This window comes from Trypanosoma cruzi, genomic scaffold, assembly GCF_000209065.1.
Source record: "Trypanosoma cruzi strain CL Brener 1047053517083 genomic scaffold, whole genome shotgun sequence".
Classification (NCBI taxonomy): Eukaryota; Euglenozoa; class Kinetoplastea; order Trypanosomatida; family Trypanosomatidae; genus Trypanosoma; species Trypanosoma cruzi.
The window spans coordinates 1672-24707 of NW_001849564.1; the positions used below are offsets into that span (position 1 = coordinate 1672).

Genomic DNA, 23036 nt, shown 5'->3' on the forward strand with positions numbered 1-23036 from the left:
GCAGCGGGTGATGCCGACGAAGTGACCGCAATAAAACAACTGTGCGGTTCTGCCAGTCAAGCTGCAGGCAAACCGCCTCGCCGCTCCACAACCGACAGAGCGTGGGGCCTTCTCGAGGGGTGGCGCCGTCGTGTCCCCATCACGCCCGCTGCAATCACTCCCACAGAGAGACAAGGAAGAGTGTGTGGATGTGTGCCGAGAACACAGCGACCGTCATAGTCAGAGGAGACCATCGTGGCACCGTCCGTCACGCGTCATCACACACACCGAGCAACGCACGAAAACAGCACAGCAAAAACAAATAAGAGAGGAGAATGACCCCAAGAGCAGGCAACGTCACGCATGGCGGGCATCGTGCAGCCGCGTCGCCATTTCAGCACGGGACGCAAGCCAACGTCCCGCCGTCGCCAAGAGCATTCATGCAGAGCACTGTGCATACACTTGTTTTCTGTGTGCTGGAGAAACGGGAAAAGGAGGGGAAGCACGGGGAGGCAAATCAGCACAGCAAGAAGCACAGCTGGATGACAGCGATACATGCGGTAAGACCCCAAATTCAACAATCACGCACGGTGGCAGCACACACCCATCCACAAAAAACAAAAAAGAAAAAACAAAAAACACGGCGGCAGGGTGTGGCTGTGTGTGTGGCGCTGCGGGTGTCTGCTCGCCCTGGCCGCAAAACAAAACAAGAGGGAAGAAATGTGTGCTCCGCCCCACAGGCCCTCGTCGCACGCCCACACGTCACGGCTCCCTCAGCGCGCCGTTCGTCGCGGCCCCTCCTCATGCGTGCAGCAGGCGAGGCGCACAGGGCCGTCGTCATGAGCGTGTCGGTGGGTGTGCGAGTGGAGCAGTTGGGCGGGAAACACACGGCACCCCTCACAGGAAGAGTGCAGAAGAAACAATTAAAGAGGGAAGAGTAGAAAAGAAAAAAAAATTCTTATTGATTGCCCCAAAAAAGCAAAAAAAGAGAAGGGAAGAGTTAGTAAGAAATAGATGAACGCTCATAGCAAAAGCAAATTAAAAAAATTACAAAAAACAATAAAAAACAGTTACGGTGCTCCGCCCATGCAGCCAGGCAGGACGGCAGCGGTGCGTGTGGTGCAAAAGAGAGCACCAACGGGCCTGCATGGGTGTGCATGCATATATACAATGGGCACATTATGTGTGTGCTTCGTGGGTGAGGTGAGGGCGAGAGTCCATGCAAGGGGACACACACACAGAGAGAGAAGGACGAGTGTGTGTGCGGGCGGTGCACGGCTCTCTTACACTCACTCTCACGCGGCCACCACCGCAGCAGCACACGCAACAAAAAGAAGAAGCAAAAGAGGGGAGGTGGTGTGGGAGACTGCGGTGCTGCCGTCAATGTCGCCAGGCTTCGCCGTATCATTTGTTTTGGCGTTTGTGGTTGACGCTGTTGTGGATCCTGCACTCTGAGAGACCGTATCGTATTTGTTGGCTGATGCAGCTTCACCATCGGAAGTCGTTTCGTGTGGTGTTGCGCCTTCAGTGGAGGGTTGGTTCGGATGATTGGTGGTTGGAGTGTCTTCTGTGCCAGCATCAGACCGCAGAGCCGCGGTTGCCGTGGTGCTGCTTTCACTGTTGCCTTTCCTTGTCGCATCACTCATCTCTTCAACTCTTTTGACTGACAATCGTGAATTTTCCCCTCCACCCGTTGAAGCGATAGCTTTCACGCCGGTGCCCTTCTTCTCTTGAATTTCTCCTACCACAGGCAGTTGAGAATTCTTCGTTCCATTGCCGTTTTTTTTTTTTTTTTACTCTTACCAGCGCGTCTAGCTATACAGTGCCATCTGAGTGCCGAAGAGATGGTCGAGCAACGACAAAAGTTTCCTGCTATGAAGCAACTGCCATTGAGAGAACTTTCCGAGGCGAAGGTCCTGTTCAATGCCCAGCCGTTGACGCACAGCCAAGGTGCCTGGACATTCTAGAAGCAGATGGTGCAAGGTCTCCTGCGGGCCAATCGGCGTGCTTGTGGAAGGTGGCTGATCCTGCGGCAGCAGAGATCGCCGCCTGGCACTGCTGTTTCGATGCCGTGTGGCGTCTGGGTTGTGTGCGCAGCGACTTCTGTGCTGTGCGGTGCTTCTCCGTGTGGGGAAAACCATGTCACAGAAATCACATTTGAGCTCGGGAAGCGGTGGAGGATGTTCCGGATGAAATGACCGACAGTGACTGACGAGACCCGAGAATCCCGTCAATGTGGAATCACAGTGCGGACATTTCTCCTTCCGACGGCGTGTGAGGGTCCGTCTCCTTACTGGAGAGACGTCTTCCTCCCTCGCCGACGGGGGAACAGTGTCCGTCCCCGGTGCAGTTGGATCGTTGTTAGAGCGCATATATGCAGACTGTTCCGGTGAGATGTTGCAGAATCGGCATTGGTTTGTGCAATCCCTCACGGCCCAGCATAGTCGGCCCCAGAGCTCAGATTCCCCGCACCTTGCCCTTGCGAGGTGAACCAGTTCCTGACGGTGTAGAACTTCCTGAGTGATCAGGTCCTTACCGCTGAGATCTGATGGCCTTGTGCCGCAAAGCATGTAGCGATGAGTGTCTTGACGAATGGTACTACGCCACTTGTTGGTGAGCTGGGTAGTAAAACATGTCAGCAGATCCGTATGCCACAAAGGTGCGATTCCTTGCTCCGTGTATTGTCCACTTTCCATAGTCTGCGTCGCATACTGATCTGCAAGCTCGTTAGCATGTACTCCGCAATGTCCGTAACAAAACTGCAGGTGCACGGACCAGCCAGCACGCGTCAGTGTTAAGAGACGCTGCCAGATCCGATCCTCCGTCCAGTCTGTCTGACTGAGCGGGCCCTTGTTTAGAGCCGCTAGAAGAGACTGACTGTCCGTAACCACAAGCAGGGTTTTACGCCTGTGGCGGATACGAGGAATCATCAGCTTCTCTAGGGCTAGAAGCAGCGCACGGGATTCCGTCCTGTAGCTGCATGGGCGTGCACCGCAGTTTATGCTGGCCTTTTCTATTATCTCCGATGAGTTGAGGGATGAAAGCAGTATTCCAACCCCTGCTGACTTGGGAACGTCGACACCGCCATCGGTCGCAAGTATCCACGAACGATGGCTGTGCAGCGCCAGAGCCTCTTCGCTGACTCTGCGCTTTTCCCGCATCAGCTCCTCATCGTCCGTTATTGAGAGGTCTATCGGAAGTTCCACACCGATGGTGACCCGGTGAACGGAGGCCGCAAACCAGGGAGGAATGGAGCTGCGAAAGAACCGCTCTTCGCGTGGTGAGCTCTCGGTGATGCCATAGTCTTTTGTGTATGCGTCTACGAAGGCATATAGCTCGTCCCGAGATAATGGCGAGATGCGGAAACCGGCGCGAGGTGGTGGCTCAGGCGGGGGTCTCCGCATCCAGTCCATCTGACATGCGCGTGTGTTCTCAAATATTGAGAGCCGCGCGCAGGCAAAGAACGTGGAGCGGCGGCATATTAGCCTCCAGTAGCGCGGATTCCGGGTCAACAGTGCTCGGAACTCCGCTGACAATGCGTGCCAGAGTTGCGTACGCCTTCTGCATCTCATTCTTCGCTGAATCCGTCACTACTGCCCATATGAGCTCGCTGCCATAGCGTAATTTGGAAGCACCGTATCCAATGACGAACGTGCGTAGGTCATGTGGAGATGGTCCCGCCTCTTTGTGCGCTATGCAACGCAGCTTCGATATCCGTTGCGAAGTGGCAGCGCATTGCTTGGTGGACGCCACATTTAGCGTCAGTCGTGGATCGAGATCCATGCCGAGAAGTTTCGTAGTTCGCGATGCCCCCATGGTCATGACTGGGATTTGACATCCAGCCACTACCAGGGGCCACTTTCCTTCACGATCATAATCTGACTCCGTGTGCGTGGATAGTGTGAACCAAGCAGCTTCACACTTTACGGGTTGATGGCCAGGCCATTTTCCTGACTCCACGCATGCAGCTTTTGAAGAACCATGTTGGCAGTGGGAATGGCGTCTTCCCGGGACTGCCCCTTAACGATAATAGAGAGGTCGTCCGCATACATGTCTGCTGTGACACCCGCAAAGCTGTTCAGCAGACTGAGAAGTGGGTGTGCGTAAAGGGAGAACAAATACGGTCCCAGCACGGACCCCTGAGGAACTCCTCGCAGCATGGGACGCCGATCGCTGTGTCTGTGGCCAACTCGTGTCTTCGCGTGGCGACCACATCGAAAGTTTCTAAGCCACCTTCTACAATTCACCCCCGGAATATTAGCCAGCAAGCGAATGAGGACTTGATGATCTATGGAGTCAAAGGCCTTGCTGAAATCAACCAGCACTAGCAGGGTCCGGTGGGGTCTGTAGTGGAGTTGATTGCCAATACCGCTCTTCTTGGGAAGGTTCACTTGGAAATAGTGATTTCTATTATGCTCCACTTCGTGTGTCAGGTGTGCCAGCTGCATCGTCGTGGTACGCACACTACGATATGCATACTGGTGGGGGTGCGGCGTCCACACCCAAAGCAATCTCTTCAGTACCATTTTCTCAGCAACCTTACTCACAATGGAGGTAAGGCTGATGGGTCGATATGACTCAAGCAGTTCCGGCGACTTACCGGGTTTTAAGAGTGGAACGATGGTAGCGCGTCTCCACTCAACCGGGATCGTACCGGTCGTCCAACTGTGGTTAATGCAACGAAGAAGGAATCGGAGGCCCTTTGACGAAACATGTCGCAGTGCCTCACTGTAGACTTCATCCGGTCCGGGGCCTTGCCATACGGCGTATTACGTGGCGCAGCAAGCAGTTCCGTACGATTAAAAGGTGCATCAAGAGGGGAGTGAAGATGAGCAACTAAACCAGATGTGGTGGCAGCTTCGTTTTTATCCTGTGGCTCAGAACTAGATGAGAGTGAAGAACCTGAAGTAAATGTAGCGGCAGACTCGTTGTTGTTCTGCTGCCCAAAAAGAAAAGAAGCATTAATGTTCAAAGATGCACTCTGTCTGTTGATGCCTTTGGAAATCCTAACTGCCTTGTGAGAGGGGTGAAATGGAAGAAAGATGCGATTGAGAGCGTTCGCTGCTCTCCTTGCTGTTTTATAAGTGTGTTGACCACCTCCTAATAAAATTGATGTTGGAGATGGCAGTGATGCCTTTTTTCGTCCGGAAATGTATTTCCATGCGAGTGGCTCGCCTGGATTTAACTTGCTGATGCGACGTAGATACGTGTTGCGCAAGCGCTCTCGGAGTAGGAGGAAGAGTTGACTCCTTGTCCGTTGCATTTCTGCCTCACGGTCGGGCGTCGGTGACTGTAGATGGCGGGCCTTGCTGTCGGTAGCAATCCGCTCTGCTTCCATGAGAGTGTCGTCCCAAAGCCTGGGACCGTCCTTGTGCATGCCGCGGGGGCAGTGTCGTCGATACGAAGTTATAAGCGCTCTCGTGAAAGCCTTAATGCCGGTGGACTGCTTTTTATAGTCGTATGCCGGAAGTTGTGCGTCGAAGTCCTTGATGAATAAATCCCACTTGCACTTCCCCCAACTGTAGAAAAACTTAGGTGCCGAAGGTATGGTATCCTTAAATGCCTGATGCAGCGTGAATGTCAGCATATAATGATCACTAAGCGGCGACACGGAAGCTGACCAATCTGACACAGTCAAATGCTTTGACCATGTCAGATCGATACAGGATCGTTCTCTTGTGCCACGGGCATACGTGATCTCACCAGGGGTGTTAACCAAGGTGAGTCCCGCATCCGTGCACAGTTCTAAAAATTCTGCAGCAACCTCGCTTGGAGAAGTCTCCAAGAATGGCTCCCACTGTGGGTGATGCATGTTGAAATCCCCGCACAGCAGGAGCGGCGACGAGGCTGGAAGGCAGTTTACTAACCGCCTGAAGGATTGCGTTACTTGCGGTGGTGGTCTCACATAGGCACTCGCTACAATAAGATCACGGTTCTGGTCCAGAGCAACCTGGACCACCACCACTTCAAGGCTGGTGTCATGCTGGGGGATGGTGAGAGGTATACGCTTGGAGCGGAGAGTTTTCCGCACCAGCACCGCCACACCGCCTCCCTTGCCGATGCGCGACTGTGCATAGAGCACATAATCTCCAGTGTGCATGCTGGCGATCTGCTCTGACGACTTCCAAGTCTCCTGGATGGCTACTATGTCTGCTCCTTGCGCCATTAATGTTGCGAGTTTTGACGGCGTGAGGCAAGAAACGTTCATCTGGAGTACTGCTATGGGGCCTGGGTGCTGCTCAATGTCTCCGCTTAGCAGTAGCTTTTGTCGTTGCGCGTCACATACGGCACGCGAACGGTATGTGTAACGCTGATAAGCGCCGATGGAATTCAGCAGCGGATAGAAATACCGCTCCGCGGGCAGCCATGTAAATGGCTCCATCTGGTGCCCTTCCGACCCGTTTGTGCGGCGCCTCCTGCCTCTCCGCGTGCAGCGGATGGGCAGCAGGCACTTGGCTTCCTCTCCAGCAAAGAGTACTGCACCCTGGCACCACGTTGAGGTGGCCGGCTGACCCATAGCGTTGTTGTAGTCTTATTGGTGGTACTATTTGGCATTTTCATCCTCGCGTTTGATATCCGTGTTTTATGATTCTCGTCGCCTCGTGTATTTTCCTGCGCTTTTTTGTTTTTTTGCATCTGACATACCGGCCGCACCTTGTGTGTGTGTGGAGACTGAGTTGCCAAGCCTCGTGGCTCTGGATTATCGTTAGCCGAACTCATTGTCTCTGGCGGAACTGATGTCTGTCCAGTGATGGCTGTACCTTCTTAGTTTGGCAAAGAAGGTCCTTGACTTCACAAACCCTCCTCTCTGTTTCTCCCACTCTCTGTCTGTGGCCCACCGGTCTCCTCACCCTCTGGCTGTAATGCGCCAGGCATTTTTTTTGTAGGATATGGTTTCCCTAGCTCAGCGCTGGGAGGACTGCTGTCATCATTATTATCGTCTCCTGTCGCCGTCACGCACACGAACGAGCAGCATCAGCACAAGAGCGCAACTGCCAGCATGAAAGAATATGCGGGCTGCGCACTCCCTCTCTCTTATCCTCATGGCCACGAAAGAAGACAACAGCCGCCACACGCAACTGCCAGCACGCACTGCAAAAGGAGCATTCAAATCCACTGCAATGTGCATCTCGTGTGTGTGTGTGCAGAAACGCAAAGCAAAGAAGTAGAAAAGAGGAAGCAGAGTATGTGGAGAGACGCACAAAATAAAATATACAGCGGAGACGCGTGGCGGAAGCAACAAGAAGAAGACTGCTCAAACTCACGATTGCACCGCAGCCCAAGCAGTGGCAATTCACACAAGATTTATCCAAAACAAAAAAAGAAACCTTCCCCCTTGTCTTACACAAACCCCATCACACAAAATAATTATAAATAAAAAAGAAATCGTCCATTACTATTCCACACAAATTAACAAAAGACAGCTGGCTGCCGTGTGGCCACACCAAACTGTCTGCATATATTTTGTCCGAAAATAAAATTAAAGGATATTTAAATGTCGTTCAACCGTCCGACCCTCTGTGTGTCCGCACATCGTTCATATTTCATGGGGTCATCTGCGTGTTGCTGCTCCCCTCAGTCCTCTCATCGGCGCGTGACTGCGGCCCGCAGAGCACAGTCGCTCGTGTGTGGGGACTGAGAGAAGCACGCAGACATGACGGGAGTCGCGTCACTCCATCGGGAGAGTGAGCGCAGCAAGAAAAAAAAAAATCTTAAAAACACGGCGGCAGGGTGTGGCTGTGTGTGTGGCGCTGCGGGTGTCTGCCCGCCCTCGCCGCAAAGAAAACAAAACAAGAGGGAAGAAATGTGTGCTCCGCCCCACAGGCCCTCGCCGCACGCCCACACGTCACGGCTCCCTCAGCGCGCCGTTCGTCGCCGCCCCTCCTCATGCGTGCAGCAGGCGAGGCGCACAGGGCCGTCGTCATGAGCGTGTCGGTGGGTGTGCGAGTGGAGCAGTTGGGCGGAAACACACGGCACCCCTCACAGGAAGAGTGCAGAAGAAACAATTAAAGAGGGAAGAGTAGAAAAGGAAAAGAAATTCCATCGTGATTGCCCCCAAAAGCAAAAGAAAGAAGGGATGTGGGGAGCAAAAGATTAGGAAACAGAAAAAGGAAAAAATGAAAGAAAATAAACCATTAAAAAATGAAAAAAACTCACAACGCCCCGAAGGAAGTAAAAAACAAGAAAAATAAACACATAAAAAAACAAGTAGCAACAAAACAACAACATAAAAAAAAGAAAGTAAAAACACAAAACAAAAGGAGCTGCAACGAATGGCTCCAGTGTGCATGCACCAGAACCCATAAATGCGTCCACGCAAACAGTCGTGTGCGTGTCATGCATATGAGTGTGTCTGGGATGCGTGCCAAGTGACAAATACGGAGGCAACAGCATGGAGCACACAGCAGCGCAGCGGAGGCAAATGAAGCAAAACACAATCATTATTTTATCTTATTTATTTACATCGGACCACAGTGGACGTACACATGTCCCCGTGGTTGAGTGCTGGCACGCACAGCCCACACACACCTCTTCAGCCCAGAGTGGTGCACGCCAGCGCGGATACGGCGAGCAGCAGCGGGGCACACACCCACGCAGAGCTGCTGAGGCTGCCGTCAATTTCGCGAAGACGTGACGGTGTGCGGGTGGTCGTCGTGGTTGGCGCCTCTGTAGTTGTATTACTTGGTGTATCTGGTGCAGTGGTTGTGGTTGGTGCTTTTGTTGTAGTTGTGGTGGTCGTGGTTGGTGCATTTGATTCCTTATGTTGTTCATTTGACGTGTTAGTGTTCGTATTTTCCGTCTGTTCCTTAGTGGATTGCCCATGATCTTGATCCTTTGTATTATTGGAATTACTTTCTGACTGTGGCGTTCCGGTTGCTTTAGCCGTTTCCTGTGACGTATGAGTCGACGTACTTGATTTCTGTTCCTCTTTCTCTTCCTCCTCCTCTCTTGTTTGTGGCGAAGAAGTTGCACTCTGCTGATCCGTCGCCCCATCGAGTTCCCCTTTCTCGTCAACCCTTGAAACAGATTCACCAGCTTCACCTTCACTTGTTGTCACGCACACGGACGGGCAGCAGCACAGGGCGAGCACCAACAGGGCGCACAGCAGACGGCACATCATCATCGTGAGTGTGGTCGTTCAGTGGTGTGGAGCTGATCTGCACAGTGAGGGGCATGGAGAGCAACAGGGAGACGAGAGGTGCGGCAGACACACACAGAGGGCACACCACATGAGGAGAGGGCAGCAGCCAGGCATGCCCCGTACGCCGCACACCACGCACGACACACACTCCAATCCACGGCAGCAGGCACACACACACAGCCCTGCCGCAACACCAACACACAGATGGAAGAGGGAGAAGCAAACAGGAGCGGCACACAAGGCTCCACCGCATGCACACACGGCGAGAGCGGTCCGTCGTGTCGGCACCCCTCACGGAGGATACGCACACACAAGAGGAGGTGCAGCGCACACAGCAACACAAAAGCAAAGTAAAAATAATAATAAAAAAGAAGATCCCCGCACACCACGTGGATTGTTGGTCCACGGGAAGTGCAGCCAATATCCATCACAAAATAACTTGTTATCTTGTTTTTCTCGCGCCGGAATGAGTAAATAGCGCAAGGGCTCCCCGTACAAAAGTGGCAAGTATGCCGTTGCAAACAGGCCGTCGTGCAGGCTGGAGCAGTCCCAAACAGTCACAATCCATATTCTCAATGACAGGACATTACCAAAGTGGATGAGGCGGAGTCTCCCGTGGTCCGTCGGGGATCAGCAGCACGTGGCGTCTGTGGTGAGGCGGTGGCGGAAGAGCCGGGTCCATCTCGAGTGTCCGCGTTTGTGCTTCCTGCGTGCCTTGCCTACTGGCATGCTTGGATCTTCGGTGGCGACCAGCGCGCGAGGTGCCTGCCAAGAAGACGATGAAACCATTGCGGCATCCGCATGTGAGGCCTCGCTGACTATTATAACGCCAGGCCGAGCACGTCGGACAATGTGCCGTCACGCTGCGGACAAACGGGCGCACTCTGCAGCCGATTGGGCAGGAGGACATCAATCCGCCGCTCGCTGGTCGACAAGATGTTGCGGTGCTCACGTCGGGAAGAGGTTCCGGCGGAGGCAGAGGCGGGCCGGTCTCCTCGGTAAAGAAAGGGACGGCACCACCGACACAGGGAGTTCCTTGTGATCCGCAGGGCGCGCGGGCCTGTCGAAGAGCGGGCAGGAGTCGCATCGCGCCTGTGCGGAGATCCGCCGATCGAGCACGATGTCCGGGTCAACACCAGGAAGTGAGTTCCGCCACACCGAGAAGCGCACGTCATGCGGTGTGCGCGCCCTCCTTTTCCTCCTGGAATTTCTTTCAGTACGGCCGCCTGACTGCAGTGAGGAGGCCCACGTGCCAGGCATTGACGCAGTCCTGCGGGAGGGATCGTGCAATGACGGCATCAGCGTCCGCCGTCACGTTGCGTGGGATTCCGCAGTGTCATGGTGAGCATTTGAAGCCAACAGTGCGAACTCGATCCACCAGTGAAAGCGGCACGACACAAATCTCCTCGGCGACGTCGTCGTGCGCCGCCAGCGAGCCAAGACGGAGTGACTCCATCGCCGAGAGGGAGTCTGTGGCGGCAGGAATTCGTGTGGGCGATTGGGATGCTGCTGCCAGGCGGGGAACTGAAAACTGTCTGTGGCCAAGCTCAGTGGCAGGACACTCCGCTCGGCAGGAGCACGCAAGGCTGCCAGCAGCTGCGCGGTGAGGCCCACAGGGAGCGCGGCTGTCCGGGGAGTAAAGTGGCAGCGCAGCGGATCCAGACGCATGCTCAACAAGAGGCAACGAGCCGTACACCGCCAACACAGTTGCCAGCGACTAATAACACGTTGACCATGAATAGGGCACGTCTGCCCGCACCGCCGTGGGCACGGGCAGCGGCCCTGATTCACTCAGCAACAGTGATCTAATGCCCTTGGATGGTGCAACAGCCACGCCTGAGCCCAACACAGCCCTAGCAAATGTTGAACGAGTGATAACGTGTCGTGTGGCGGTGATGCCGCACAGGATTATTTGCGCACAACGTCTGGGAAACCAGAGATCCCATCGGAGCACAACGCAGCATCACTTGTGAGCAACGGTTTTTGTGAGCACGGACATTTCACGGATTTGTTGACCATGGCCGAAATTGGTGACATCACCGTGCATGGGTGTCTGTCTCGCGTGTTGTTGCTTCTGCTTCTGGGGCTGTGAGACACTGCGGCACTCTGCTGAGGTGTGAGGGAGGGTGGAACTGCGGCTTTTCGTGGAGCAATAACTGTGCAGCTTGCCAGCATTACCCACTGAGTTTTGTCAATAATTTAAGCTTTTTTATTTTCTTTTATTTATTTATTTTTGCTGCCTTTGCCCTATTGGAATAATTAGCATTCCTGTGTTTTTCCCCAACGGTTGCCTGCCGCGCACTGTCAGGAGTGACGTGTTTCTTCCTTTTGTTGCCCATACGCGGTGCTCCACACCCGCAGGAAAGGTGACGCGGGCTGCGCACTCCCTCCTCCCTTCTCCTCATGGCCACGGAGGAAGACAACAGCCGCCACACGCAACTGCCAGCATGCACTGCAAAAGAAGCATTCAAATCCACTGCAATGTGCATCTTGTGTGTGTGCCTGCAGAAACACAAAGCAAAGAAGCAGAGAAAAGGAAGCAGAGTATGTGGAGGGACGCACAAAATGTACAGCGGAGGTGCGTGGCGGAAGCAACAAGAAGAAGACCGCTCAAACTCACGATTGCACCGCAGTCCAAGCAGCGGCAATTCACACAGTATTTATTCAAAACAAAAAAAAACTTTCCCCTTCGTCTTACACAAACCCCATCACACAAAATAATTACAAATAAAAAGAAATCGTCCATTACTGTTCCACAAAAATTTAAAAAGCAGCCGGCTGCCGTGTGGCCACACCAAACTGTCCGTATATATTTTGCCCGCAAAATAAAATTAAAAGATATTTAAATGTCTTTCAGCCGTCCGACCCTCTGTGTGTCCGCACATCGTTTATATTTCACGGGGTCATCTGCGTGTTGCTGCTCCCCTCAGCCCTCTCATCGGCGCGTGAGTGCGGCCCGCAGAGCACAGTCACTCGTGTGTGGGGACTGAGGGAAGCACGCAGACGTGACGGCGGTCGCGTCACTCCATCGGGAGAGTGAGCGCAGCAAAAGAAAAAAGAAATCTTAAAAACACGGCGGCAGGGTGTGGCTGTGTGTGTGTGTGGCGCTGCGGGTGTCTGCCCGCCCTGACCGCAATAAAAGAAAACAAAACAAGAGGGAAGAAATGTGCGCTCCGCCCCACAGGCCCTCGTCGCACGCCCACACGTCACGGCTCCCTCAGCGCGCCGTTCGTCGCGGCCCCTCCTCATGCGTGCAGCAGGCGAGGCGCACAGGGCCGTCGTCGTGAGCGTGTCGGTGGGTGTGCGAGTGGAGCAGTTGGGCGGAAACACACGGCACCCCTCACAGGAGGAGTGCAGCAACAAACAATTAAAGAGGGAAGAGTAGAAAAGAAAAAAAACGTCCATAGTGATTGCCCCCGAAAGCAAAGAAGAGAAGGGATGGGGGACGTTGGAAAAACAAACAAACAAAAAATGAAAAAAGAATTTTGAAACAAGCCGAAAAAAAATTAAATTTACGAGTAAAGAAAAAAAGCCGAAGCGTGGGACGACCAGCGCACACACTCTCATTACTCCCGTAAAGCAAAACACACACACAGGGAGAGAGAGAGAGGTCGCCCACTCAATGCAATAAAAACAGAAACAGTTACGGTGCTCCGCCCATGCAGCCAGGCAGGACGGCAGCGGTGCGTGTCGTGCAAAAGAGAGCACCAACGGGCCTGCATGGGTGTGCATGCATATATACAATGGGCACATTATGTGTGTGCCTCGTGGGGTGAGGGGAGGGCGAGAGTCCATGCAAGGGGCACACACACAGAGAGAGAGAAGGACGAGTGTGTGTGCGGGCGGTGCACGGCTCTCTCTCCCTCACTCTAACGCGGCCACCGCCACCGCAGCAGCAGCCGCACACGCAACAAGAAGAAGCAAAAGAGGGGAGGTGGTGTGGGAGACCGCGGTGCTGCTGTCACTGTAGTCCTTAATTGCGGTTGCATTTGTACCATTAGCAGTGTTGTCTTTCGCGGATTCTTCACCATTTCCTGCGGAATTTTCACGCTGTTGGTGTTGCTGCTTTTCATGCTGTTCTTTTTCTTGTCGTTCCTCTTCTTTTATAAGCTCTTGTTTTTCTCCAGAATGGTGTTCGACTGAATTATCCTGATCATGTGTTGCTTTTTTTACCTCGTCTTCTCCGACTCCTGTACCTCGCAGTGCTTCTGCTGCTGCCTCTGGTGTCTTTGCAGCTGCTGCTTTTGCGTCCGCTTCCGTTGCTGCTGCTTTTTCTGCTGCTGCTGCTGCTGCTTTTGCTTCGGCTGTTTCTGCTGCTGCTTTTGCTTTTGCTGCCTTTTCTGCTGCTTCTTTTGCTGCTTCTGCTGCTGATGTTGCTAATATTATTGCTGCATCTGCATGTACTGCTGCTTCTCCTGCTTCTGCTGCTTCTGCTGCTGCCTCTGCCGCTGCCTTTGCTGCCTCTGCTGCTGCATCTGCTGCTGCCTTTGCTGCTTCTGCCGCTTCTGTTGCCGTTGCTGCTGCCGTTGCTGCTGCCTTTGCTGCTTCTGCCGCTTCTGCTGCCGTTTCTGTTGCCTCTGCTGCTGCCTTTGCTTTTGTTGCTGCTGCTTTTGCTTTTGTTGCTGCTTCTGATGCTGTCGTTGCGTTTGTTGCTGCTGATTCAGTTGCTTCTGCTGCTGCCTTTGCTGCTTCTGCCGCTGCCTCTGCTGCTGTCTCTGCTGCTGCCTTTGCTGCTTCTGCTGCTGCCTCTGCTTCTTTTGCTGCTGTTTCTGCTGCTGCCTTTGCGTCAGCTGTTGCTTCTGCTGCTCCTTGTTCTCGTCTTAACTGCAATCTCGCAACTGGAATAAATAATTCTTTCAGAATGTTGTCCTCCCCACCAGAAACAACAACAATATCTCCATCGGCCGGAACGGACCACAGCACGCAGAGGGCACACACCAGCAGCACACGGCCAGCCATCATCATCGCCATCACTCCTGTCACTTGCGTGCAGCCTTCAGCACAAACTAACTCCCCGTCAACGCAGAGTGAAGCAAAAACAAAAGAAACAATTCACACAGCCATCCCAGCAGCAGCAGCACGCATTTCATGAGAAACAGTAAACCAATAAACGTCAAAAAATGCACAGCGCGCCGTAAATCAGAAATTAAAGTAAGAATAAATAAAAACTGGGTTAATAGTCCGGCAGTAACACCGGAAAGGATGAATAAAATAGATTAGGTCGCAATTTTATTTCATGTGCCATGCAACACAATATAGACGATCGTGTGTTTGTGTATACATCTTCCCCGCAAAAATGGCAGAAAATAATCTGATAAAAAAAGAAAAGATCTTGCTGCTCCACCAGCCCACACAAAATCCTTTATAATTCATCCGGCATCCGGCGTGTTCCTTCAGTCCTCGTACGTGCAGTCCGTGGCACGCACAGCAGTGAGGCCGACACAGCGACTGGACAGGAAAGAAAACAAGATGGAAAAAACGTCACTCATAATGATGTGTAGAGCAGTCAAACAGCCATTGGGAAAACACAAAGATAATTATTATTCCAATAAAACACAAGCAGCAAAAGAAAGAAAAAAATAATTAAAATGAGGTCCTTTACAACATTCGGTAAGCCACAGCGATGAAGTCGCACCTTTTCGCGGTGCTGGGCTCTGGTTGCATGTAGGAACTCCGCAGCAGGGCGTTGCTGCGAGCACGACGGAGACCAAGACGACTCCACCCCTCGAGAAGGTTCCACGCCATGCCCGGTGCGGGGAGGTGAAGCGGTCTGCTTGCACACTGTCGGGCAAAACTGCACGGCCGTTTCGCTGCGGTCACTCCGTTGATATCACCCGTGGCGGTGACGTTCACAAGAACTCTGGCCCGAGGAGGATGGCTAAATCACTAATTGGAAGCTCAACATTGCAGGCCTCTCGTCCGTAAAAAAGATTTCATCTACTGCGCGACTGGAGCAGCGTCCACCTGACATCGTTCTTCTCCAGGAAACAAATACTCGAATTGCCACAGCGGCAAAACTAACCGGCCATAATAGCTTTCTTCAGGCCGCACTGGGCGCGGTGGTGGCGGTGTCACTCTGGTGCGCCACTCTCTGCCGTGCGAGCGCCTGACGCTCCCTGGCACAAACTGCCTGGAGACCGTTGCTGTCCGTGCAACTCCACAGGGATTTCCCAGCATCTGCGTGGTGAATCTCTACAACCCTCCCACAGCAACCGTTCAAGGCTCTTCGTTTATTAGTACCATTCGTCGCTTAAGCCCGCAGCGATTATCGCGGGTGAACTGAATTTACATCATGAACTCCGGGACAGTCATACGCCTTCAACGACCGGAGGAGAGGATTTGTCCTCTACTCTAATTGACATGGATTTCGAGCTGGCAAATGACCCGGCGCAGGCAACGCGGATCACAAATCGTAATGTCTCATTCCCTGACGTGGCTGCGTATCGTGTACTGCGTGTCACCCACTGGCAATCCACTCCCTACATCGATTATGACCACTGCTGAATATCTTACTCGGTGGGGATGGATGAGGGCGTTCCGCGACTAGCCAACACGCTGCCTCGGCGGGAGAAAGCCACTTTTGCCCTGCGCAAAGCGGATTGGCCTGATTTCATTTCGTTGTGTGAAACACTCCTTGCCGCCGCGTCCACATGTCTGGAAATTCGCAGTGGTATCTTACGAGCAGCTGAGCGCCATATCCCGCACAGCAGCCGCGACAGCCCAAAACAATCTGGACGAACGAAATGGAACAAGCCGAGTCCGCCGCCGAAGCAGCACACAAAGCACACACGTCGCCTCGCCAGAGACAGCCTGCTTCGAGCCGAATTCATCCAAAAAGTGGAGGACTAAAATCAAACATTACGCCGTAGCTTCGCTATGCTTCTGGAAGCCCGCGCGGAAAAAATTGGGGCCTCATCCAGCCCGAGCTGGCGATATCTCCGCGGCGTGGCGGCGCCGCACCCTCATCCCCTGGAATCGGTGGTGCTCCGCACTGAACTTCGGACTGCGCTCTGCCTCGGCAACAGGCAAATCTGCTCCTCCCCCATTTTGTGCGGTTTCACGTGCCACATTACATTATACTGCTGCTGCTGCTGCTCGCTGCACTCCTTTGTTTCCTGGTGACTGGGAAATGGATCGGCCTCTCACGCCGTATGTACCTGACGTGGCCATCCGTAACTCTTCGCTCGGCTCAGCCCCTGACCACGACAACATGTCGAATGAGTTCATGCACCATCTCGGGCCCGTTGCGCATGGCACACTCAGAACGATGATCCACAACTCCTTCGCAAATGGCAGCCTGCCTGGCTCCTGGAATACGGTGGACACTATTCCCATTCCCCAACCTAGGAAGGGCCCATGCCGCCCAGAGAGTTACAGACCTATCACGCTGCTCTCTGTGTTACTAAACCGAAAGAATGATTCACCGCCGTCTATCAGCGTTATTGCCGCACCACCCACGTCAATTCGGGTTCACACCTTCGCGTTCAACATCGGACGTGATAACAATTGTTAACGGTAAAATTACCGTGGATTGAATGAGTCCAGCACTGTGGAGTATGAGCGCTCTGGAGACGGCGCCCACACACAACACCCTCGTCACCATCGCTCGCTCGTGGCCTGATTGATTTTTCGACTGCGGTCGACACCGTTGACAATGGGAAGTTATTCGGCATGCTTGACAGACTTCCGCGCCTCGGCCACCGAACGAAACTCTGGCTGCACAACTACCTGCGGGGCCGCTATGTTAGGGTATGCACTCCCGGAAACAACTCGCCTCAACTGGAGCACCACAAGGCAGCGTCCCGGGACCCAAATCTTCCTCTACTGTGTGGATGATCTGCCGCGGCGCATGGACAACATCTATTCCGCCTCCGCACTCATGTGCGCTGACGAACACATACTTGTTGCCTCAGGTGCGGGCATCCATGCATGTGCTGCGGCAATGCAACCCGCCCTGTCACGTATAACGACATGGGCTGCCGAGCACAACCTAAAAATCAACGATGATAAGAGCGAAGCTGCTCTATTCCACACCTCTTCACACACACGGTCTGACAAGGAAATGGTCGATCTCCATCCTGGCAATAGGAACCTGCGTATTCAGTCACGCCCAGTGCGCTTGCTGGACACCACGTTCGATCGACTTCTTAATTCTGGTCCGCACGCTTCCACCGCTGCAAAGCAGACAACGCCACGCCGCTACCAATTGCGACCGGTTGCACGGGCTGGTGCGTTCCATCACAATACGCAATCCTTTTCGATTGGATACGGTCATGGTGTGTCACTGTATTCTGGCGAGGCAATTGTCCCATGCCTTGCCCCCACCTACCTCCATAATACGGAATTACTGTACCGCAACAGTTGTAAAACGCACCTTGGCATTAGTGCACCAACGGAAGATACATCTTTCTAATTGGAAGCCAATCCTCTCCCGCTCCGGAGGATACTCTGGCTCAGTGACACCAATCAACACGAACGCTATATACGTTTCCATAATCACGGGGATTTGAGTTCCCTTATCTACTCGGAACCTGTGCCGCTGTCCATGCATGGGAAAGCGGCGACATCAATCCCACTTCCGAGAGATGCCGTTATTAATGGATTAGAATGTGTATGTGGCACTATTGGGATACCACACAACCACAATCACGCTCCTCCTATTACCCAACATAGAATTATTCCCTGAGACGCTGCGGGCTGCAATAACGTGAAATTTTATCGGCCACCCTTTGCCAACGACGCCTCTGACGATGTCAAGCGCACGGCTTTTAATTCCCTTTACTCCCCTCTAGGAGATTATAATTTTGAATTATGGACAGACGGTTTTTCATCACTCGCTGCACTCGCATCTGGATCCGCTGCACTCGCATCTGGATCCGCTGCACCATTATACAGCCCCACAAAGACAAATGGTCTCCCTGTGGAGGTCCATCGTGCAGCAGCCGGCATACTCGCACGCTCATAGGGAGCAGAGAGCCTTGTCACTGAAAATTGGCTTTAGACATCTCATACCTCCTCGTCCGGAAACATCCCAATCGTCCACACAAACCCCGGTGTCAACCGACTCCCTGTCGGCAACTGAGGCACTCCGCGCTGCCCCACTGGCCGTGCGTGACTGCGTTGCTGAAGAGATTTGGGCTATGCTGTTTTCCTTGGTGAAGCGAGTTCACCCCGCACACCTCATATTTCCCCCATCGCACTGCAGCGCCCCACGCACTGAGGCCGCTGACGAAGAAGCCACGATTGCACGATCCCTGCAGCAATGAGGCGTCCCGATCTGGCACGTGGAATTCCTTGCCGCCGTCAAGAGGTTGTACTGGAAGGAATTCCAGGAGGAAGAAGAATTCGCACACACCGCCCGCCAGGCGCTCGTTGGTGTGGCGAGGGCTGTCTTCCTGGTGTGCAGGCAGACATCGGGCATCGAATCGCGACTTTGTGCGCAGGTGCGATGCAACTCCTGCCCACTCCTCGGCAGACCGGCACACGCCCTGCGGATCACAGGCAACCCATTATGTCGGTGGTGCTGCTCCTCCCTCACTGAAGAGGCAGGACCGCCCCGACCTCCTCCGGAACCTCCACCTGGCGTGTCCACGGCACCTCCTCGTAAAACGACGAGCAGCAGATCAACGTCGCCCCGCCCAAGCTGCAGCAGCGTCTTCTCTTCCGTCCACAGTATGAAGGCACACGCCCGACGCACTAACCCTGGCACTCCACTCGTCGCAGAAGGCCTCACATGTGGATTCTGCGACGGCTCCACGGTCTTCCCACAGGTGCCTCGCGCGCAGGTCACTACCGAAAATGTCAAGCGTATCAACGAGCAAAAACGGACAACGCACCTCTGCAGGCTCGAATGACAGCCGTAGCCCTTCAGCCACTCCTCTGCTGCAATCAACACCAGCCGCTGAGCCGCGACAATCCACGGGAAGGCCCTGCCGCACACGCAGTGGGAATGCCCCCGTCCTCGGCAACTGAGCATCCGACTATTTGGGAACATCACCTCTCGCACGACAGCACCGTTCAAGACGGAAAAACTGGCCACGTCGCTACGGACAGCCCGCAGGCCATTAACGAACAGTGGCTGCAAAGTATAACGAAACAAATACTTCCCTTTTCTCAGCATAGAAAAACGTCACCTTCACACTCGGAATTGCCAAAAATGAATTCATTGCGTAATACCGCTCTGAGCTGCAATACTTCCTGGTGCCATCCAGGTCCCTTGTCTACACATCGATGCGGGTGGGCGCCCATCCGTTCCTCCCAATGACGGTGCATGTCTGCGACGCACCCTCAGATCCAAGAGGCACGTCCCTCACCACAGCCGGGATTGACTTCGCCCTGTCCGCACGCATCGCCTTTTCAGAGGAGCAGGAGTACGTCAGGCTGGCAGCAAAGCACCCGCTGGCACAACACATCACAAGCATCATCACAACCAGAAGCACCAGCAGCACTGCAGACCGTGGTGTGACGTGGATCAACTGACGCACGGCGTAACAGAAAATACTTCATGGCTGGGCAAGAATAGGAAACACTGGCAATATCTCAAAAGAAAAAAGAAGGAAAAAAGAAATATCACGTGAGCGCAGTCAAAGCATGCCAACAATAATCGAAAACAAGTGTAATGCGTGCACTTAACCACAACATCAAGAAAAACAATAAAAAGGCCGAAGCGTGGGACGACCAGCGCACACACTCTCATTGCTCCCGTAAAGCAAAACACACACACAGAGGGAGAGAGAGGGAGGTCGCCCACTCAATGAAAACAAAACAGAAACAGTTACGGTGCTCCGCCCATGCAGCCAGGCAGGACGGCAGCGGTGCGTGTCGTGCAAAAGAGAGCACCAACGGGCCTGCATGGGTGTGCATGCATATATACAATGGGCACATTATTGTTTGTGCCTCGTGGGGTGAGGTGGGGGTTTAAGACAAATTATTGAGGACAATCCTAAGTGTATCATCAATTGCACTTATTTGTCGTGTGCCGTTAGGACTGATTCTTCTATTCATGGTCGAATATGTTTTGAGTTCTTTCAAACCCCTGTTACTCTAAGATTACTGGAGGAAAATGGAAGAGGAAGCCTTCTTGTTATCATGCGGGCCGAGGTGCTCTCTGTGCGCAGCTTGTTTTTGGTTGCCTTCCCATTTCTTGGTCCACCATCGACATGTTGGTGGCAATACTTTGCTGCAAGGAGCGGCGAATAAAGGCAGTTCGAAATCACACGCCTTGACGCGGGAGCCGCAACGGAAAAATGAGTTTTTGGAGTCTCGCGGGACACAGGCATCCTTTGCCTACGTGGTGTCAGCAGAAAACCCCGCAGACGGCATACCGCGTGGTCGCGTGTTTACACTTCAGGACTTGGCGAAGGGAAGCGGCGGGGTCTTGTGGCAGGAGGAGTCCAAAGTTTGCCACTTCGTGAGTTATAATATATCTAGTACTAACAAAGTACATCGTGTCATGACAGTGGCAGTCCGAATATATATTCTTGGAGCAGACACTGAGGAGGTGGCGAACCCACGGCCTCTCTATTTAACTTTTCTCTTCATCCGTCATGTTTGACTTCTTTAGATCATTTCAGGATCCGGCCAGCAGCCCAGTCCAATATTGCTTTGTATAGGCGGTTGTGGGTTGTTAGTTCTGCCACTGGGACGTTTGGCATGCAGCAAACTGCGTTAGGCGATTAATAGCTATTTGCTTCTATACGAGCACCTGTGAAGGGTGTTTGTTCCCTGGTTGCCGGAGCTTTTATTGCGTGCGAGACGTCGGCGGTTGCTTGTTTATTTTCCGTTATTTATTTATTTATATTATCGTGAGACGCTGTTTTGCTCGATGGAGCGCAGTGTTAGGAAGGAGAACTGTTTGCGCAAACTGGCGTCACGCCGTGCGGTGCGCTTACTGGGAGAACAGCGGCTCTGTTGAACAAATGTTCAACTTGACGGCAAAATACTTTTGTCGGGATGCCGGTGGTAGGAAAAGACATGCTTAGCCCAACACCTGAAAAAGAGTGGCACCATTATTTTGAGTAGAATCCGCTTTTGGTTTGGAATTTATGACCATGAGGGTGTAATTTCCTCTTCGACAAATATGGAAATGAAAAGCGACTTTGTTGAACTCAACAATAGTCCTTTAATTGTGTAGCTCCTTGTTGCATTGTTTCTCGGCAGCGGGGATCATCGTTCCACCGTGCTAGCTCGGTGGCATGGCGTATCGTGTGCGTTTCACGCCCTCTCCGGGGGCCGGGACCTCCTTTTACGTTTCCACTCGGCAGGGCGGACGTGCTCGAAGACGGTGGCCGGCGTGTGGGTTATGGAATTTATTTGGAAAAAACACGATGAACAAGCAACAGAAACGCAATGGACTCATATTTGGCACTGGATTCTGGAAATTTACATTGCGTTCCATCGATTTGGAAAGTTGGTTTATGGAACTTGTCTTGGCGACACGAGCTTGGGATTCTTGCACGTGCCGCATGCTTGGGGAATGGGCGTGTGGAAAATAATTCTTTCCCGATCTTATACATCGTTACCGGAGGCATGGCGTTTTCAAGGCGCGGATCCACGTTGCCTTCCGATGCAGCCGATGAAAGGCGACACACGCATGGAGCCCGCTGGAGAAACCGCTGTTGAAGTGAGTTCAGGCCGTTTTTCACCCACCGAGTGAATTTCCATCTCTTTTCTCCTGCCCATAGATGCGGGTTTCTGCGAGAGACTTTTTTCTGTAATTGAATACCGATATGGGTGGTGAAATTTCCTTCTCCAGCGCACCCGCTATTTCCTTTGAACTATATATATATGGAGAAAGAGAGAGGGAGAGGGAGGCTCTGTATTTGGTTTACGAATGGGAATGCGAACTGGAAAAGAAGACGCTCTGACCTTCTTTCTACGAGGTCCCCACAACCTTATTATTGCTGCATGGTTTATTCTCCCTTTCCTGAGTGGCTTCCTTCTGCCATTTAGGGGAAAGCATACAATCAAGCATAACATGAACGAAATTATTACTCGCTTCTTTAGTAGCTCCTCACACTGTAAGCCTGAAGTTCTGGGCCGCATCCTTCACGACGTCGAGAATTTGTGCAACACCTTCCATTTCTACTGTCGCGACGCCACTTGGGGAGTGACACAACAGGAAAAACTTTGCATCTATGGTGGGCTTCCCATTACTATTAAGAAGAGCAACAGCGACCACACTTCTTTAACCCCAGACAGCCGTGAACAAGCGCCACCACATCGTTATGTCTTGCCCTTGCAGATATGGCTGACGCACTTGTACCCCATTGAGCCTCCTCTGGTGTTTCTCCTCAGCGCGGAACAAGGCTGCAGGATAGCGAGCAACCACAAATACGTTGATGCTACCGGACGTTGTCACACGCCGGAGCTAGCAGCATGGCATCCAGTTTCATCCTCACTTTGTGATGTCGTCAAGAAGCTGTGCCAGTTGCTGTCAGCTGAAGGCTCAATCCCGCTTTGTTTTGTTGAAGAAGGCGTCAGCTCACCCTCAAAAGGCCATGCGACAGCAGTCTCACAGCGATTGTGTCATGGATTAGAAAATGGTGACGATGATAAACAGACGGATGAGCATGAGAGGTGCGTGGTGTGCTTTTCTCCCAAGGAAACGGTGCTCGTTCCGTGTGGACATTATTGCCTATGCGATGCATGCGCAACAAATGTGACTCATTGCCCTCTGTGTCGTGGGTCGGTCAAGTTCCGTCAGCGTGTGTTTTCATGACAGTCAAGGGGTCGTCTAGTTGAAGAGAGAGACAAAAGCCGAGACGCCACAAAGTACTATCGGAAGTTATTCACGCAGTGAAACGATCCCAAATGGCAATGGCATACCAGTAAAAAAAGAGAAACATGCGCAGTGATATGTTGTCTTTGTCCGCTGAAGCCTTGACAATTGCAAAGGACTTCCCTGAATTTCTCT

General features: G+C 52.9%; 4 protein-coding genes and 1 pseudogene across 4 annotated transcripts, besides 11 other annotated features; 2 read left to right on the forward strand and 3 right to left on the reverse strand.

Moving 5' to 3' along the window:
* Window positions 1–23036: part of a sequence feature (areas not merged during assembly with more than two copies in the genome that could not be assigned to a particular haplotype) that runs on past the window's edge.
* Window positions 315–920, forward strand: Tc00.1047053508869.10 (uncharacterized protein; the record flags this gene model as incomplete). The annotated part of the gene is made up of 1 exon (XM_806206.1): window positions 315–920. One exon carries the CDS (start codon window positions 315–317, stop codon window positions 918–920), a length of 606 nt encoding a protein of 201 aa, XP_811299.1.
* Window positions 1275–1757, reverse strand: Tc00.1047053508869.20 (annotated as a pseudogene).
* Window positions 1759–6498: a mobile genetic element.
* Window positions 7341–7361: a sequence feature (AT_rich).
* Window positions 8068–8239: a sequence feature (A-rich).
* Tc00.1047053508869.50 (mucin TcMUCII, putative) lies at window positions 8513–9103 on the reverse strand (the record flags this gene model as incomplete). The annotated part of the gene is made up of 1 exon (XM_806207.1): window positions 8513–9103. One exon carries the CDS (start codon window positions 9101–9103, stop codon window positions 8513–8515), a length of 591 nt encoding a protein of 196 aa, XP_811300.1.
* Window positions 11327–11356: a sequence feature (AT_rich).
* Tc00.1047053508869.59 (mucin-associated surface protein (MASP), putative) lies at window positions 12986–14092 on the reverse strand (the record flags this gene model as incomplete). The annotated part of the gene is made up of 1 exon (XM_806208.1): window positions 12986–14092. One exon carries the CDS (start codon window positions 14090–14092, stop codon window positions 12986–12988), a length of 1107 nt encoding a protein of 368 aa, XP_811301.1.
* Window positions 13382–13561: a microsatellite.
* Window positions 13585–13928: a microsatellite.
* Window positions 15159–18888: a mobile genetic element.
* Window positions 20043–20733: a mobile genetic element.
* Window positions 20488–20713: a mobile genetic element.
* Window positions 20904–20924: a sequence feature (AT_rich).
* On the forward strand, window positions 21960–22841 carry Tc00.1047053508869.75 (hypothetical protein, conserved; the record flags this gene model as incomplete). The annotated part of the gene is made up of 1 exon (XM_806209.1): window positions 21960–22841. One exon carries the CDS (start codon window positions 21960–21962, stop codon window positions 22839–22841), a length of 882 nt encoding a protein of 293 aa, XP_811302.1.